At 53.5% G+C, this 17,249-nt stretch overlaps 2 protein-coding genes across 5 annotated transcripts in view; one reads left to right on the top strand and one right to left on the bottom strand.

Moving 5' to 3' along the window:
• MTA3 (metastasis associated 1 family member 3) overlaps positions 1-17,249 on the top strand; it is a 240,468-nt gene that overhangs the window by 221,286 nt on the left and 1,933 nt on the right. For 2 of the 3 annotated variants that reach the window (XR_014082489.1, XR_014082483.1), the window contains one exon: positions 8,924-9,038. The gene's annotated coding sequence lies outside the window, so the exon portion shown is untranslated. Of the gene's footprint in view, positions 1-8,923; positions 9,039-12,119; positions 12,251-17,249 lie in introns of those variants that run through there. The other variant, XR_014082484.1, reaches the window with a different exon arrangement.
• On the bottom strand, positions 1,537-16,998 carry HAAO (3-hydroxyanthranilate 3,4-dioxygenase). Of its 2 annotated transcripts, none has more exons than XM_081591984.1 (11): positions 16,692-16,998; positions 15,888-16,064; positions 13,418-13,496; positions 8,196-8,279; positions 7,791-7,897; positions 5,033-5,122; positions 4,638-4,681; positions 4,208-4,353; positions 2,345-2,413; positions 2,073-2,155; positions 1,537-1,975 (listed from the first exon to the last, which is right to left on the bottom strand). In XM_081591984.1, exons 2-11 carry the CDS (start codon positions 15,965-15,967, stop codon positions 1,897-1,899), a joined length of 861 nt encoding a protein of 286 aa, XP_081448110.1. In that variant the 5' UTR covers positions 15,968-16,064; positions 16,692-16,998; the 3' UTR covers positions 1,537-1,896. The 2 variants fall into 2 exon arrangements, with proteins under 2 accessions (XP_081448110.1, XP_081448111.1); XM_081591985.1 differs by having other exon boundaries at positions 16,771-16,998.

The following is a 17,249-nucleotide window of genomic DNA, read 5'->3' as shown; positions in this document are numbered from 1 at the left end:
CGGTCCTGATTCTCAGATTCCTGACAGTTCCAGAGTCTGTGATGGTCCCAGGTCCACATCCACGATGAAGTACATCCCACGCACAGAGGGCTCCCCTGTCAAGCTTCTACTGCCATGCCCTGGGGATCTGGGGGCTTCTCCCACAAACAGAACAATCCTGAGAACCCTCAAGTTGCCCTGCCACTGTTCATCCCACTTGGGGGGCCATCACCCAGTATTCACTGCAGAGAGGGGAGCAGGAGGCTAGGGCTGGTTTCAGACAAGGTCTAAATCCTGCTGTCCCACTGTGTGGTGTTCTCCTGAGTCCATGGGGCCAGGCCTGTGGGCAGAGATGGGGTAACCTGGGACAGCACCAAAAAAGGCTGTGATTCCCGGCTCCAGGACCTGACCCCCCTCCCCGCTGCCCCTGTGCCAAATGGGTGTGGTCAGCAGGGTGCCCCGTGCTGCCAGCTCAGTCTGAGTCTTGGGGTTTCAGACAGTGGACGCCGGCCCTTCTCCCCAGACACCCCCCCCAAGCCTCTCCCCTGCCCTGGACTCCCACTGGCCAAGGCTGAGGGCAGATAGGGTGTAGGGTGGTGGGACCACCAGCCTGAGCTTTGAATGCAGCAGAGCGGAGTGGGGGTGCCTCCTGGGACATTGATGTTCCCTCCTCAGCTCCTGTACAGAGGAGCATGTTACTGCCCTAGAGTGGTAGAAAGGTAGGGGGAGGCTGCTGGTGTTTATTCCTTGCTGGCAGGAGAGGAAGTCCTCTAGAGGGGTGGTGGGTGAAGGTCTAGACACCCCTCAGGGCCTTTCAGCAAAGTCAGGGTCTCCTTTGCTGGTTTGTCGGTGGAGGGGATCCAAGCAGTGAGCTGGCAGGCAAGGGTAGGGGAGGCAGGGTTCAGACCCAGGTTTTCCAGAGGAAGCCTAGACTCTACCCAGGGCCCTGTTTCATCCAGACACAGCTTCAGTTCCCCCAGCAAGCGACGCCTCACCGACTTCTCCTTGAAGCCCCAGGATACTGAGCCCCAATCTCCTGCTGCAGCTTCCATGATTCATCTCGACCCACTGCTGCACCCTCAGCTCCCAAACTCCTGGGCCTCACGGGGGCCTGTACACAGAGAGGGGGGAGCAGGGGGGATGGGGCCAGGTGGCCCTCCCCCTACCACCAAGACCCTCTGAGGCTCGTCACAATCTTCATGTATTAACCGTGGTTAACTCCACCCGGGGGATTTTGTGTTTTTTATGTATTTCTCCATTTTCTACAATAAGCACAAATCATTTCTGTTACTGGGGAGAAAAATCCTCAACAGATGCTAATTCTTAAAGTTATGTGAAAAGAATAAGTGAGAAAGAGGCAGAGAGACTTCAGCTGTGCCCCCAGGACAGGCCCAGGAGCACGCGAGGAGGGGCACACACAGCACAAGGACTTCTGTAAACAAGCAGGGGGACCCGATCCCAGACCTTCCACACGTCCACGGTCAGCTGGTGCCCCAGACCCCCCACGTAAACACAGCCATGGGCGCGCTCAGTGTCTGACAGAGACCACAGGCCATGTGTGTGCAGACCCGCAGGTGCTTGTTGGCCAGCAAGCCTTTATTGAGGGCTTCTTGGCGGCAAGCAAGAGCTGCACCGAGCCCGTGGCTGGAGGGCAGTGAGGAGCCGGCCGCAGGCGGTAGTCCACCCGGCAGAACCACGCAGGGCAGTGGGCTGAGGGCTGTTAGGGAAGAGGGGAGCTGTGGCCTCCAGGAACCTGGCAGCCTAGCTGAGAGGACAGGAGGAGAATGGATGATGACCGTGTCCAGGGCCCAGTCCAGGGGACACTGAGTCTCTGAGTAGCAGTGTACATAGAAACAGTGGGGCTGGGAGAGTTACTTGGCCAGGGTGGGTGCTCTGGGCCCACAGTGGGAGGATCAGTCATCCCAGGGACTTCTTGCAGGTGGGATCTTGGGTCACAGACAGGGCCACGGAGCCTTGCCCTCGCTCCCAGCCATACCTGTGGAGTTACAGGTGGGCAGGGTCAGATAAGGCTGGGACCCCAGGGAAAGGAGGGCGGGTCCATGGCAGGGGGCAGATCTTCCCCGGGGACTCACAGAGCCCCGGCTGGCACCAGCAGGCTGTCATCAGGGGTCAGGCTCAGGCGCTGTCCTTCCATCGTCACCACTGAGGAGCCCTCCTAGGAAAGAGGAGTAGGAGAAGTGAATGAAGCCTGTTGGGCTGCAACACCCCTCCGAGCATCCCTGAGTCATCCTTGGCAAGGAGGCCCTGGGAACTGGTCCATACTGTGGGCGTCCAAGGCCCCAGAGCAGCCCAGTCCCCAGGTGCAGGCAGGAGACGTGCCACCCTCTCCCCGGACCCCACTTGCCAGCTGCCACAGCCACACGTCCACGTCCTGTCTCAGGCCTTTGCTGCTGCCTTGTCCGTGGACCATCACCTGGTGGGAAGTGACACAGGTCTTTCTGGTGCATCCTACCCCACATAGGAGAGGGCTTTGAACCTGGCCCCCAGACACCAGCCCTGTGTGGGGCAGGAGTGGGGCCCACAACACAGCCTCATTTCTGTATGCAGAGCAGAGGCCTGGACTTAGAGAGGAAGGCTACCCAGGCCACAGGGCCCCCCACCCCCATCCCGTCCCAGCCACCTGCTATTTGGGATCACACACACCTGCTCTTCACACGAACATGCACATCTTTTCCCTCTACAACTACTGCTGACCCATATGGAGGCACGCCTACCAGGGAGACACTAGGCATGTGTGTGAACACGGCACAGGGCAGAGCCACAGAGCACACACGTGAACTCCCCAGAGGATGCCCTTCTCCTTTCCTCTGTGTGATGTTGGGAGGGAGTTGGGAGGGGATGAGCAAGAGGGAGAGGGAGGCTGAGCCTCTCTGACCTCATCAGCTCGGAAGCCCACAACCGCTGTGTGGGCCATGCTCCTACCAGCCCTGAGTGGGACTCAGTAGATAATTGCTGGAGTGAATTGCAGCAGGAAGGAGGAGGGTGTGAGAGAATGGGGTGGGAGGGGCTTGGTGGGGCATGCTGGCTCTCATGGCCCTGTGTGAGCTCAAGGCTGGGCTGGCCAGGCCTCTTAGGGCAGGTCTGCATCCAGTGAGCATCCCTCCACAGGGCTGTCTGTCTAGTCCAAACTCCCAGGGGTGTGACAGTGACAAACTGTAAAGCACAAGCAAACGTGAGCCTCCTGGCAGGTCTCCTCATTGCCACACTTGCCCTGCTGATCTGGTCCTCACACAAGCTGTAGTGATCTTTCTGAACCACCACTCTAGTTGATCACCCACCCTGCTTCAACACTTAGATGAAATTTTCTTGTCTCTAGCATAAGTCCTTGCACCTTGCCCAGCCCAGGAGAGCTGCTAGCACATGGGTACTGCCTGCTACTCTGGTCATCTAGCAATTGTGCCTTCTGCCCCTACTCCCCTGTCCTAGTTCCCCAACCTCAGCTATTTGCAACGCCAGCCTGTTTCAAGCCTCCATGCCTTTACTCAGCCTTCTCCTTCACCTAGAATGCACTCTCCATCTCCCTTTCTTCCTTTTGTAAACTCCTACAATAGGTTTAAAACTCAGCTTATACATCACCTCCTCCAGGAAGTTTCCTGTCTTCCCTCACAGCCTGGTTCCTCCTTTATCATCCTATGACTTCCTGTAGCTTCTCTACCACAGAAATATCACATAATCATGGCAATTGTTAATGAACTTGTCCATTTATCAGACCATACACACTCTGAGGGAGTGATTCTATCTTATTTTCCTGCTAAAGCCTAAAACATAATAGACACTCAGTAAATGTTGAATGAAAGGAGACCAGCTTTGGGTCTCTGTGCAACTCTCCACCCAACCTTCACCCCCAAACATCTTTCTCCCTCCCGGCTCCCAAGGCTATGATTGGCCAAAGGCCCAGAATTCCTGGCAGGGGGATGACCCCAGACTCCCAGGAACCCCTCAGTGGATGGGGCAACCCCCTAATCCCTACTCTGAAGGCAAAGAAAGATTGCTGGGGACCATGTAGCCTCCATGGGCTTCCACTCACAGCAAAGCCATCATTCTCGGAGTAAGGGAGGAAACAAGAAGGCCTATGCTTGTGTCCACAACTGGCCTGTGAGTGTGAGTGTATGAGTGTGTGTGTGAGTGTGTGTGTGTCCATGTGTGATTAGTTCCCGTCTCCCGGGGCTGCTGGGCTGACGCCCTGGGTGACCCAAGGCTGCATTACCTGGCTCTCATAGGTGTCCCCAAACAAGCTGAGGGGTGTGCCTGCCTGCAGCTCCTGGCGGTGGCCATCCAGCCAGGCCTCCAGACACATGGGCTCCATGATGGATCGCGTGCTCAGGGGGAATGGTGGTTCCTTGAGCAGCTGGTCTGCACCCACGGCACAGATGTGGTCAGTGTCCTCTGGCTCTGCCCACCCAGTCCCAACAGGCCTGGTTCCCAGAGGTCCCAGCTCCCAGTCACTGGAATGGGCTCTCTCTCCAGCCCAGGCACCAAGTAGCCATGTGGGGATATATTTGGTGCCATCTTCTTGTGCCTTGAGTACAGGGCAGAGTACTCACAAGGAGACTCTGTGGTACCAGGGCCAAGACCTACCCTTCCCTGGAAAAGGTCAGGGGAGGGAGAGAAAGAAAGATGGTTCCCAGGGGCCTCACCAGGGTTGGGCTTTCCTGTTCTGTACTGCTCAGAGCTGAAGAACCTGCAGGGACAAAGGGGGAGGAGGAGGGGGCTAAAGACATAGGTGTGCACACACACACGTACACACACATGCACACACATACACTCCAAGGTGCAGGAGCCCACACACACTCATGGCGCCCTCACATGATCTGTTGTATGTCCACACTCCTTTCCCCTGCCTCCATTCCGCAGGGGGTTTTCCAATCTGGGGTCCTACCATCCTGGGAGGAGCAGACTTTCTCCCTAAATCCTGGGCATCATTACTACAGGCTGGTGGATGCTCCCCCAGAGCCCTGCTGGGCTGGGTCTGCTTGCCCCCGGCCAGAGCACAGGACCTCAGGAGAGCAAGGGGCAGGGGCGGGGGGCTCACTCCTGGATGATGGGGGCCAACTGCGTGCCGAGGTCCTCGCAGTAGAACCACTTCTCATACAGGACGTCCGTGGTGTCCCCTACGTAGTACCTGCCAGAACAAAGGACAGGCACCCAGCTCTTCACCTGGGCATTGCAGGGCAGCCTCCCTCAGGCCTGGCTCTGCTTGTGGATGACTGGGCCTGGCTGGCTCCGCCAAGCTGACCACCTGCTACATCCTGTTAGCGCGACCTAGTGGTGATGTGCTCACCCACACCCGGCTCTCCCGGGAGGCCCTGTGTGGCCCCAGCGTGGGAGGGCTGTTATCCACCCCACTCCCATAGCTCTTCCTGGTTCCCCAAACATGACCATTTACCAAGCAGATAGAGCTTTGAGGTTCAGGAGGAAACTGGGCAACTTGGCAGGGATTACACAACCTGTCAGTGGCCAAAACAGGACAGACTGGAGGCAGTCCTAGAAGCCTAGAGAACATCAGTGACAAGTGTTTTTCCAAAAGGAGAAGCTGAGGCTGAGTCTGATTCTGGCCCTGTGGCTGGATTCCCACCGGCCTGCTGGCAGTCTAGGTCAGAGCACATGAAACCTCAAGGATCCAACATGCCACAGATGCCCCCCAGATGGGGGGTCCTTCTCCTTTTGGGGTCATGGATGCTTTTGAGAACTAGAGCAAAGTGCTGTGTCTCTTCTCCGGAGGAAGGACCGTGTCTCTAGCAGCCTTCCTGTGCCTGGAGAACCCCATGGACAGGGGAGCCTGGCAGGCTACAATCCACAGGGCCACAAAGACCCCACAAAACTCACGGACACAACTGAGTGACTTGACCATGCACACAAGACTCCCTGAAGCCCACCCAGGCCCCCAGGCCCCCAGCCCAGCTTTGCAGGCAATGCCACTGGCCTGAGGAGCATCTGGTAGACTGGGGCCGGGCTTCAGGACCCTGTGTAGCCAGTGCATCTACTGACTGAATGCCTAATCCCCAAACTTAGCTCCCAGGACCAGGCCAGCTCTGCTCTTCAGCTCCTCCCAAAAAGAGAAGTGGTTCTGCTTACAGACAACGTTTATAGACACAGTGCATCCACCCCCCCGACACCCTAAGTTGTATCCTGGGATGGAGCTGGCTACCAGAAAGCCTCATAACTGGACCTCAATGCCCTCCAGGAATTGCCTTCAGAGTGGCATTTTAATGTTGAGCCCCTGGCTTTTATTAAAGGTCAAAAGCAGATGAAATCTCTTATTGATTTTGCTGTAAGAAACCCTTTCCTGAAGATTCTGTCCTCTCCATTACTAAAGACTCCCTATATAAAGCCCCACTGAAAATTTTATTTTCACATTTAAGCCCAGGCAGCTATTTCTGCAAGACTATTCTGCAGTAGGTTTGCATGCAGTCATTAACATTGCGGTTTTTGCAAAGCATTTAATAGTATGAGAAGTACTCATGAGTTGTTTTTTTTTAATGTGAAAAAAAAAAGCAAAACTCAAACCCATACTTGGAATAAAACTACAGTGTTGTAAGGAACAGATATGCATGGAAAAAAGATGAGATAGAAAGTGCTTTGTTAGGTTTCATTGGTGGGATGACTTTTTTTTCCTGTGTGTTTTCTCTTTATTTTTGTTTTATTGAGATATCATTCACATACTATACAATTTACCCTTCTCCTGACAAATGATTTTAATTTTGTTCATTTTGCTCTCTTGTACTTTTCCAAATTTCAAGGGCAAACCTGTAAGACTTTGGTAATTATAAAAAAGGGAAACATTTAAAAAATGTCCTTTATAACAGAAGATGTGGGGCAAAGTATCCTGATTTCAGTAGCTTGTTGGGAAAATTTAATTTTCTTAGTTAAAAAATACCTCAAAAATTGCTTAGCTTTTGGAACAATGAGCCACAGGTTTAGTTGTCCTTTCAGAGGATATTAATCAGGTAACTGATTGGAACCAGATGTGAACTCAGCTGTAGAAACAGAGCACTCATCTCTGCACCCACGTTCGTCCCCTCCTAGGTGCTGACTCACACTGCCATCTTGTCTGTCCCAGCCTAAACTTTGTATTTCTCTATAGCTCCACCTTGGCCCCTTTCTAGCGAACTCAACTTCCCTGGGCTCGATTTCTTCATCTGTAGAGTACAGATGATAACACTACCCACCGGATAAGGTGATAGGATCATTGTGAGGAGTAAAGGAATAAACATAGAGTGGTGCCCAACAGATAGCAAATGTTATACAAATGTCAGTGCTGGGTGTGGAATGAGCTGGGGTAGAGAAACAAGCAGAGGGCCATACTAATGGAGACTGACTAAACTCTGGAATTGGAGGCTGGGAGAAGCAGCAGTGTTCCAGGCTGCCCTGGAGTATGATTTTGGCACCCCCCCTTTCCCCCTGCCCTTCCCCAGCAGACCTCAGTGCAGAAAGCATGGGTTCTGGGACTTCCCTGGTCATCCAATGTTTAAGACTCTGTGCTTCCAATGCAGCGGTTGTGGCTTTGATCCCTGATCAGGGAACTAAGATCCCACTCTTTCTGGGCCTGGCCATAAGGTATCAGGTTAATGGGCTCCCTGGGGGTCACAGAGAATACACCTCCCCTGCATCATCAGACCCACTCTGCTACCCACCCAAATCCCTCCCCATCCGCCAGCAAATGCAGGATCTCCATTGCCACCAACCCTCTCCATGGTGGTTGAGTGGCTTTCTTGGGTCTGTCTAGGATCCTTTCCCTTGCTGCTTGCCCCTCTAACTCTGCCCCAGACCCCCAGATCTGACCCATTTACCTGAGCCCATCTAGTTCCGTTTTCAGCCGCCTCCGCTCAATCACCAGCCCCACTGTGTTGGCAAACCTCTGTGGGGAGTGGGGGATCCCAGCAGGCAAGAGGAAGATCTGCACGGGTGGGGACAAGGTCCCAGCAAGGTTACAGTCCCCCATAGACCCCTCAGTGCTGCAGCGCCCCGGACCTCCCCAGCTGACCACGGTCCGGCCCAGCACCCTCTCTGCCCAGTCCCTACCCCAGGAACCAGACAGGATGTCAGGCTGGGCTGAGATGGGCAGGAGGAAGTGCCTGAGGATGGGGCTGAGGCAGTTTGGGCAGGTAGGAGGGCAGGAAAGGCTGGGAAGACAAGACTCCACCAAAGCCAGGAGAGTGGACACCGTGGGCTCCTGTTTCAGGGCCCAGCCTCACCTCTCCCTGCCGAATGACCACATCCCGGTGTTTTCCTCGCTCCAGGACTCGGAGAAGCATGTCCCCCTCCAGCTGGTAAAACACCTGTGAGGACAGTGGACAGGCTCTGACCTCCCCACTCCCTCTTCCAGGTCTTTGGACTGAGTTCCGCCCAGAAAACCTGAGAAACTTCCTGAAGGCCTCAGTTTATGAGCAGCTTGGTCACTCCTGCTTGAGGCCCCAGCTTCCCCTGACACAGGCCGTAGATAAAAGTGCTGGGGCACATGAGGGTAATACTTTGACGTTAAAGTGATGACCAAGATACCCAGGACACCACAGGTGGTGTCTGGCTTGGGGGCAGGAGGCTGGCTGAGATGCCCACTGGATAATTTAGGGACCCATCACCTAGGTAAGGAGACCCGCCCCTTCACTGTGTCCCAGGGGCTGGGCAAGCACGTGACTGACAGACCTTGTTTTATTGTGCTGTGCTTTATTGCATTTCCCAGATATTGCCTTTTTCTTTTTTTTTTTTTAACAAATTGAAGGTGTGTGACAACCCTGCATCGAGCAAATCTATTGATACCATTTTCCCAACAGTATTATTTCTAAAGTAAGGTATATATATTGTTTTTTTAGACATAATACAATTGCACATTTAATAGACTACAGCATAGTATAAATATTTACATGCGGTGGGAAACCAAAAAATTCACACGGCTCACTTTATTGTAATATTTGCTCTCTTTCAGTGGTCTGGAACCGAGCCTGCACTATCTCTGAGGTATGCCTGAACATTATCAGAACTCTTTTATAACAACCTCCAAAAATATTGTTAGCCCCATTCTGCAAAAAAAGAAAAAGAAAGGCTCAGAGAGTGAAGTGACTTGCCCCAGGTTTTACACAGTTAGTCCTGGAGTAGCCGTGGGGACCTGAGTGTAGCTCTGGAGCCAGTGCTGGCTCCTCTGGCCACAGTGAGGCCCTGGAAAGGGGCTGGGCTGGTCCAAACCCCTCTGGAGTTTGGCTGGCCATGGGAATGTTGGGCTCAGTGCTGGGAGCTGGGATGAATGGGGGAGGGGGGGAGGCTTTCAGGATGGAAGCCCTCATTTCCTGCTGTCTCCCTGGGGTGCAGCAGGGTGGTGCTACAGGGCTCCTAAGGCAGTTGTCCTCTTCCATCCTAAGTCCCTAATTAATGTGTTTACTGAGATCACCCATGGCACTGGGAGGAGGAGGAGGAAGACATATTTTCTCTCTACCAGTCACACGTTTCATGGGTGTTAAAAACCCCAGCCAAATAGTTGAAGGGTTGTTATTAATAATAACAATTACTATTATCATGTAAGGAGTTAAGAGGAGAGAGAGGTTCTTGTCCCAGAGTCTACTAAGAGAAATCAAGTGGGCTCAGGAAAACTAGAGAAATGTGGCTTTACAGTCTGACACATGGGCAAGCTGACACAACGCCCCTGAAGGGCAATTTGGCGAAGGGCAATTTGGCGAAGGGCAATTTGGCAAAGGGCAGAAAGAGCCTTCACAGCTCATGCCTCTGTAAGGGTTTCTTGGGATGCCGGACCTTTCATGCTGAAACTGGGAACTTGACCTAGTCATTCCATTTCTAGAAAAGTGGCTTCAGTGAGTCAGAAATGCACCTGCCGGGTGGTGGACATACATGGCTGTTTTATCACAGTGTGTGGTAGTTTAAGGCATCACCTGGTCCTCAGCTCAGCCAGTCACCATGTACCTTTGGCCAATTCAGTTAGTCTTTCTATGCCTCCATTTCTTTATCTATAAAATGACAGTATCTACTCAGAATGTTGTCCAGGATGCTGTATACAAAGATAGCCAATACATAGTTAGCACTCAGTAATCTCTAGCTATTAATATTAGTGATGGAAAGAATAGCAAAACTAATGCTAATAATAACAATAAGGGAAATCGCATTATTTTATGATAGAGACAAAATATGGAACATTATGCAGCCATTAAAAGCTACGTTTTTGCATAACTGTCAGTAAAATGGAAAAATGCTAAAGTTATCCAGTTAAAGCAAGATTCAAAATGACACCCAGCAGGATTCTATTTATTATTGTTGTTTAGTCACTAAGTCATGTCCGAGAATTCTAATTACATAGTGTATAATACATGTATAAACCAGGCTGTGTTCATGGTGCTCGCATGAGTGGTGGGATTATGAATGAGGTACATATTTACATTTGTCTTTTCTGTATTCTGCACATTTTCTACAATAGACAGTCTTTACTCTTATTATTTAATATAATTCATGCAAGTTATTTAAAACAAATAAGAAAAAACCTATCAGTCTCGCTTAGGGAACAATTCTGCAAACTCCCCCAAACCCCCTCAGCTAGGAGAAAGCATCTATGTGTATATATGTGGGGGGATGTCCTTTCATGGTTGGAGGGAGAGGAGGAAGGGCCTAGAGAATTCTAGGGAGAGGGCAATAGCCCTTAGGCCTTGCAAATATCAGGGAAAACAGGAGTGGGGGGATGGTGTTGGAGTGATGGTCTAGGCCAAAGTCAAGCCTTTTCTGGCAGGCTACAAGGTGTTGAAGTGAAGTGAAGTGAAGTTGCTCAGTCGTGTCTGACTCTTTGCGACCCCATGAACTATAGCCTACCACGCTCCTCCGTCCATGGGATTTTCCAGGCAAGAGTACTGGAGTGGGTTGCCATTTCCTTCTCCAGAGGATCTTCCTGACCCAGGGATTGAACCCGGGTCTCCTGCATTGTAGGCAGACGCTTTACCATCGAGCCACCAGGGAAGTGTCTTTAAGGCATCACCTGGTCCTCAGCTCTAAAGTTATCCAGTTAAAGCAAGATTCAAAATGACACCCAGCAGGATTCTATTTATTGTTGTTGTTTAGTCACTAAGTCATGTCATTAAACAAAAACATAGGAAGTGGAATTTTAGAGGCCTGCACTGTGATGGGTGGGTGGTGGCGGGTCAGGGGGTGTTTCCTGGTGGCTCAGCAGTAAAGAATCCACCTGCCAATGCAAGAGACTAGGGTTCGATCCTTGGGTTGGGAAGATCCCCTGGAGAAGGAAATGGCAACCCACTCCAGTATTCTTGCCTAGGAAATTCTATGGACAGAGGAGCCTGGTGGGCTACAGTCCATGGGTTCACAAAAGAGTTAGACACGACTGAGCAACTAAACAACAACACAACCTATGATAAAGTACAGGCCTCATCAGCAGAGGTGCAGATCCTGAACAGCAGAAAATCCCAAACAGCCACGGGCAATCCAAAAGGAATGATGCTCTATTTGGAAGTAAATGATGTTTGGGGCCTGGGGCTAACTAGAAGATTAACTGTACTGGCTCAGGCAGCTGCTGAATCAAATCTGGCCTGCGCAGCCTGGAAAGGCCTTATAGTAGGCAGGCGGGGCCAGAGAGGGGCTGAGGGTGCAGAGAACCCAAGCACCTCCACTCTGTGCCAGGCTCTGTGCACATACCCTATACACACTGCACCCTTCCACCAGGCGGGGGCTGATGTCCCCCATCAGCTGCAAGGAAACTCACGCAGGCTCAGAGAGGTGGTGTGCATGTGTGCTCAGTCGTGTCCGACTCTGTGACCCTGTAGACTATAGCCTGCCAGGCTCCTCTGTCCATGGGATTTCCCAGGCCAGAATACTGGAGTGGGTTGCCATTTCCTACTCCAGGGATCTTCCTGACCCAGGGATCAAACGCAAGTCTCCAGCAGTTCCTGCATTGGCAGGCGAATTCTTTATCACTCTACCACCAGAGAAGCCTCCTGGTGATGGGAGGTGAAAGAAAGTGAAAGTGAAGGTCAGTCAGTCATGTCTGACTCTTTGTGACCCCATGGTCTATACAGTTCATGGAATTCTCCAGGCCAGAATACTGGAGTGGGTACCCTTTCCCTTCTTCAGGGGATCTTCCCAACCCAGGAATCAAACCGGGGTCTCCTGCATTGCAGGTGGGTTCTTTACCGACTGAGCTATCAAGGAAGCCCATCCAATCACATGGTTGGTAAGAGGCAGACTCCAGGTCCACCTGACTCCCAGCCCAGGCTCTCTTGCACCTGTTCACCCCAAGAGAAAGAATGGGGTAAGTGGAGCGTGTGTGGTGGGTGAAGCCTGGGCACCCGAAAGGCAGAGGCCTGAGCTCAGCCAGGAGAACAATTCAGGCTTCTTCCCTCACTGGGAAGAAGCCTGGCCCCTGGAGTCTCCTTTGTTCCAGGTGGGTGAGGACAGGCAGGGACAGCAAACACACTGACACTCAGTCCTGTGGCTGCCAGGGTTTGACCTGTGGCTGGCACTCTCCCTCACCTTAGGTGGAACCAAGCCATGAAAAACAACCTCTAGCCAAATTCCTCCCAGCCACCCAAGTGTCCCTAGAGTGAGACACCTGCTCAGGTCATCCCTCCTCACCAGGTAGCAATCCAGCAGTCAGGTCTTGGTTTGGACCCCTAAGTGGATATCTGTCCACCAGAGTGGGTGGGGTGGAGTCTGGTGACCAAGCTGAACCCTGGTCCTTGAACCCTAGCAGCAGCAGGTCCTCTGGGAAGATAGGCGGCCCCCAACCATGACGATCCTTTGCCACCAGAGATTCTGAGAGCTGGGAACCCATCTGTGTCTCTCAAGGGGACCCATCTTTTTACTTTTGATTTACTTTTGCTTACTCACTTTGGGGTAGGTAGTACAGAAACACAGCTCAAAATTCAAGGTACAAAAGGGTATTCAGTACAAATCCCCCCTCCCACCTGCGCACCCCTTCATCAGATAGCTCCCAGCAACTGATGAGCCTTGTGCCCTCTGGATAAGGAGGGGGGCCTCCCAGTCCTAACCCTTCCCAGAGAACTTGGCTCCTGGGACCAGAGTGGAGCGCCCAGGTCCCTCTCAGCATCTGGGTCCCATTTTAGAGGCCAATCTTGCATTATTCAGATTTGGGGGTGAGGGGACTTGGGCATCCCCTTGGACCATGGATGGCCCCTGTGTCCGGGTGCTGATGCCCAACAGCTGGGGCCTCTCACATCCGCAAAGCCTGGGTTCTTTCCTGTGGCTTCCCCAGCAGGGGTCCTTCAAGGATGGAGCTGTCAAGGGCGTCACTGGTGCCCACAACTTCCAGGCAGCAGTTTCGCACCATGGTTTCAGTTGGCCCCCTTCGCCCACCAGTCGTCTGCCCCCTTCCCCCCAACCAAAGGCTCCGGTCCCGACAGGGGAAGTGACTCTCCCTCAGGGCTGGGTCAGGGGAGGGGGCAGTCTGCAGGCCTACCTCCTCACCCTCCTCGATGTGGTAGTCCTTCCTGGTGTTGGGACCCCCCACGAACATGATTTTGAGCTGCTTCCGGTGCCTGCAATGGATGAGGGGGGTGATGTCCTGAACTGGCTCATGGGAGGCCGGGGGCCTGTAGGGGGTCTGGAGGAGGCCTGGGTACACTTGGGAGACGGAGAGGGCTATTTCTGTGTCACTGTCCCTGAGAGTCTCCGTTTTCATCTGCGTGTGCATCCAGGGGTCTGTGTGTGTGTCTGTGACTGTGTGTGTGCCCACATCCTTCCTTTGCTCAAAACCCTCAAGCCTCGGGACTTCGCCGATGATCTAGTGGCTAAGACTCCACGCTCCCAAGGCAGGGGGTTTGGGTTCGATCCATGGTCAGGGAACTAGATCCCACCTGCAGCAACTAAGATCTGGTGCAGCCAGATAAATAAAAGCAGCTTCCTATGTTTCCTCTGCCTTATATTCATTCATTCATATGTTGAAATCCTAACCCAAATACGGCAGAATATGACCTAATTGGGAACTAGGGTCATTGCAAGTGTAATTAGTTAAGCTATGATGAGATCATACTGGCATGGGGCAGGGAGGCAGCTCTAACTTAATATGACTGGTGTCTGGAAGACTGGAAGATTTAGACACAGTCACACTTACGAGAAGAATGCCACGTGAAGTTAAAGGCAGAGAGCAGAGTGATGCTGCAGAAGCCAAGGAATGCAAAGACTGCAGCCAAACCTCCAGGATCAAGGAGAAGCCCGGAGCAGTGTCTCCCTCGCAGCACGAGGGGACACAGCAGCTCTAGTGGTTTTTCCCCTTCGTTCTGCCCTGTGGCTCACCACGTCTGCCTGCCTGCCTACCTGCACCCCTTGTTTGTTTCTATGTATTGGCTGCCTCCTCCCACCAGAATGTCAGCTCCACCAGGAAGGGGCTTCCATCAGTTTCTTCCTGTGTGTCTCCGGGGTCCAGAACTGTGCCTGGCATGTCGTTGGTGCTCACATCTGCTGAATGAGCAAAGGGAGGACCTGCACTTCGTGGTTACTAATATCAGGGCAGTGCTGGAGAGCGGGGTGGGGGCCTGGAGGCTGGTGCAGCCTGGAAGTGCCCAGGGTCATGAGAGTGGAACCACAGCAGCGGCGTGGGGCTGGAGAGGAGCGGATGAATGTGAGTCACGAGGAAGAGGAGGTAGAGGACTGAGGTGAAACTATGGATAGAGATGGAGTGGAGGAGAGAGTTGGGGGTGACAAAAGTACTAGAAGAGACAAGGTTTAGGGGTGGGGGATGTTGACTGTTAGCCACTGTTAGCTGCACAGTATTGCGCAGTCAAAAGAGGGTGGACTTTGGAGTCAAACTCTTGCATGGGCTTGGACCCTGCCCCACACTAGCTTTGTGACATTGGGAAAGTTGCTTGTTAAGATCCCCTGCCCTCGACTAGGACTTCCCTTGTGGTCTAGTGGCTAAGACTCCATGCTCCCAGGGTAGGGGCCTGGGTTCAATCTCTGGTCAGGGAACTAGATCTCGCATGCCACAACTAAAGATCCTGCATGCCACAGGTCTCAAGCGCTGTAACTAAGACCCAGCACAGCCAAATAAATAAATATTAAGAAAAAAAATCCCACCTCCTAGGGCTACTGGGAGAATTACATGAGATGATGTGAAAACACCTGGTAGTCTCCAACTAGTCAAGGTGTTAGTGATTGGAGCTGGGTGGCTTGAAAAGCTACCTTGTTGATGTTCTGTGGACCCAGCAAACATAGGACTGTGACCCTGGAGCTGGGGAGCACAGAAGGCCCCACCACCCAGGTGATTGAAGGGGAAGGAGGTGAAGAGGCCACAGGGAGGGGCCACAGGGAGGGCCTGAGACCTCAGCTGGAGGAAGACTGTGCTGGACTAGGGTCAGCCCTGTCGGGTGCTGGGGGCGGAGGTGGCTAGGGAAGCCTGGTGGGAGTCTGTGTGTGCGCCCAGCTGCAGAGGGGGCCAGAAAGAGCACCAAACAGAGGGCCTGCCCCAGGAGCTGACCCTCTGACTTCACCCTCCACCTGCAGCTTCCTGGACCCAGTAGGGGTGTAATGCTGGGCAGTTCCCAGACCTCGGTTCTACTATAATTCTGGGGTATCAATCTCCCCGCCCCCCAATTTCTGAGAGTCAGTGGGGGTTGGAGTGCTGTTTCTCAGCCCTGGAAGGCAGGGCTACCATTTAGCACCTGCATCTCTCTAGTCTCGGTCGATCACCCAGCTTCCTCAGACGGCAAGGCCACAGTCTCCACGCAGTCACCAGAAAGAGGAACAGAGGAGGGTGGCGGAACCCGGAACAATCCTTCCTCACCCTCCCATGAACACCACGAGGATGGCATCCCCCTTTCTGCAAGCTTCTGGGTGGAGGAACTCGGAGTGGGAGGTTGAGGGGAGCAGTTGGAGGAGGGCAGGGAGGTGAGAACAGAGGGCAGGAGGGTGGGGGCGTGCGTGGGACTCACATGAGTTTGTTGCAGACCGGGGGCAGAAAGGAGCCCCGGTTCTCCTCCACCCACGCCTTCACTCTCAATGGGCGCTCCATGGTCTCTGGGAGCCGCACTCCTGAGCCGTGTCCTCCGCTCGGTCGGAGAGGCGTGCCTCTGCCCGGCCACCTATTGGCCGCCTGGTTAATCAGCAACCTGAGGGTCAAAGGGCGGGGCAACAACCGGGACTCGCTGTGGCCCCTCTCGGACTTTGGTCTGGAACCTCCTCACCCCGCTCTCGCTCTCGGTGCCGCCCAGCCGGGCCTCTCCCCACATCCCGGGCTCCCTGCCCACCCGCGTGAGAGTGGAGCGCCCGATCCAGGCTTAGGACACGGGATCCAGAACCTTCCTGATCCCTTGTCCCCAGACTTTCCTCCTGGGACCCAGGGAGACCCCCAAAGAAATCCTGTAAGGAGGAGAAGGCAGGTTTGGAAACCTGAGCGCCTGATCACTGGGTTGCTGACACTGGATTGAGGCCTCAGTTTCCTCATCTGTAGACTGGGAATGTTGGGGTTGCACAGCGGCCACCATAGGCCCCGATTGATGTTAATCCCTTGTCCGTGATGCTAGACAGAGACCCGCCAGGCCGGGCTTGGGGCCCCGCCCCTCACCTACGCTCGCAGGTGGCAGGCAGAGCGCCGACAGGGTGCCTGGCTCTGTTCTGAGCTCCTTTCCTGTCTTGGGGCATACTCAAGTCACACCACAAGTTACGAGGAGTTTCACAGATGCAGAACCGGGCACTGGGACCGGGAATCTGAGGTGAGGTGGGGAGGGCGAACAAACCTAATGTGCTGATGATTCCAGCCTGGGGTGAGAGCCGCTAACCCGGATCCTCGCGGGCGGGCGGAGACGCGATGCTTGCCTGTGTGGGTGCGGAGGCGGGGAAGGCCAATTGGACACCTGCTTTCTTCTCTTTCTTCCAGACTCAGAATTTTTGGGAAGATTGCGTGTGTTGGAAGAGGGCCGGGAGGGGAGGTGGGGTGGCGGGGTGGCGGGGGGGAAGGAACAGAGCTGACATCAGCATCTAGACTGGAGGGTTTAAGAAATTCGAAACTCCTCCGACTCCTGTCCCCCTTCCCATCTTAGCCCCTCCCTGCTACGTAGGGTGGGCGGGTTTTCTCAGCATCCTCAGTCACAGCGCTCCTGGTGCAAATGAAAACCCAAGCCAGGGAGCAAACAAGATTCCTGCCCTCCCCCGCTGGGACCCTCCTGTTTCCTCTCCACGCACCCCCTTCCCTTTCTCCCCCTTTCTCTCTCCTTTTTCTTTTTAGTTATTTATTTAGGACTTTTTTTTTTTTTTTTTTTTGCTGAGTGTTTCTTTCTAGAATCTTGTTTGGCACC

This window comes from Giraffa tippelskirchi, chromosome 4, assembly GCF_054371585.1.
Source record: "Giraffa tippelskirchi isolate mGirTip1 chromosome 4, T2T-mGirTip1v1.2.pri, whole genome shotgun sequence".
Taxonomy (NCBI): Eukaryota; Metazoa; Chordata; class Mammalia; order Artiodactyla; family Giraffidae; genus Giraffa; species Giraffa tippelskirchi.
The sequence above is the reverse complement of the archived record's forward strand: the minus strand, read 5'-3'. Positions and strand labels throughout refer to the sequence as shown.

What these genes read in the sequence shown, in the direction of transcription:
- HAAO (XM_081591984.1), bottom strand. Translation starts at nt 15,967, where the DNA reads ATGGAGCGCCCATTGAGAGTGAAGGCGTGGGTGGAGGAGAACCGGGGC. An exon ending in CCGGTCTGCAACAAACTCAT is followed by an intron (nt 13,497 to 15,887) that starts GTGAGTCCCACG and finishes CATCCATTGCAG; the next exon opens with GCACCGGAAGCAGCTCAAAA. An exon ending in GGGACACCTATGAGAGCCAG is followed by an intron (nt 2,414 to 4,207) that starts GTAATGCAGCCT and finishes ACTTCCCACCAG; the next exon opens with GTGATGGTCCACGGACAAGG.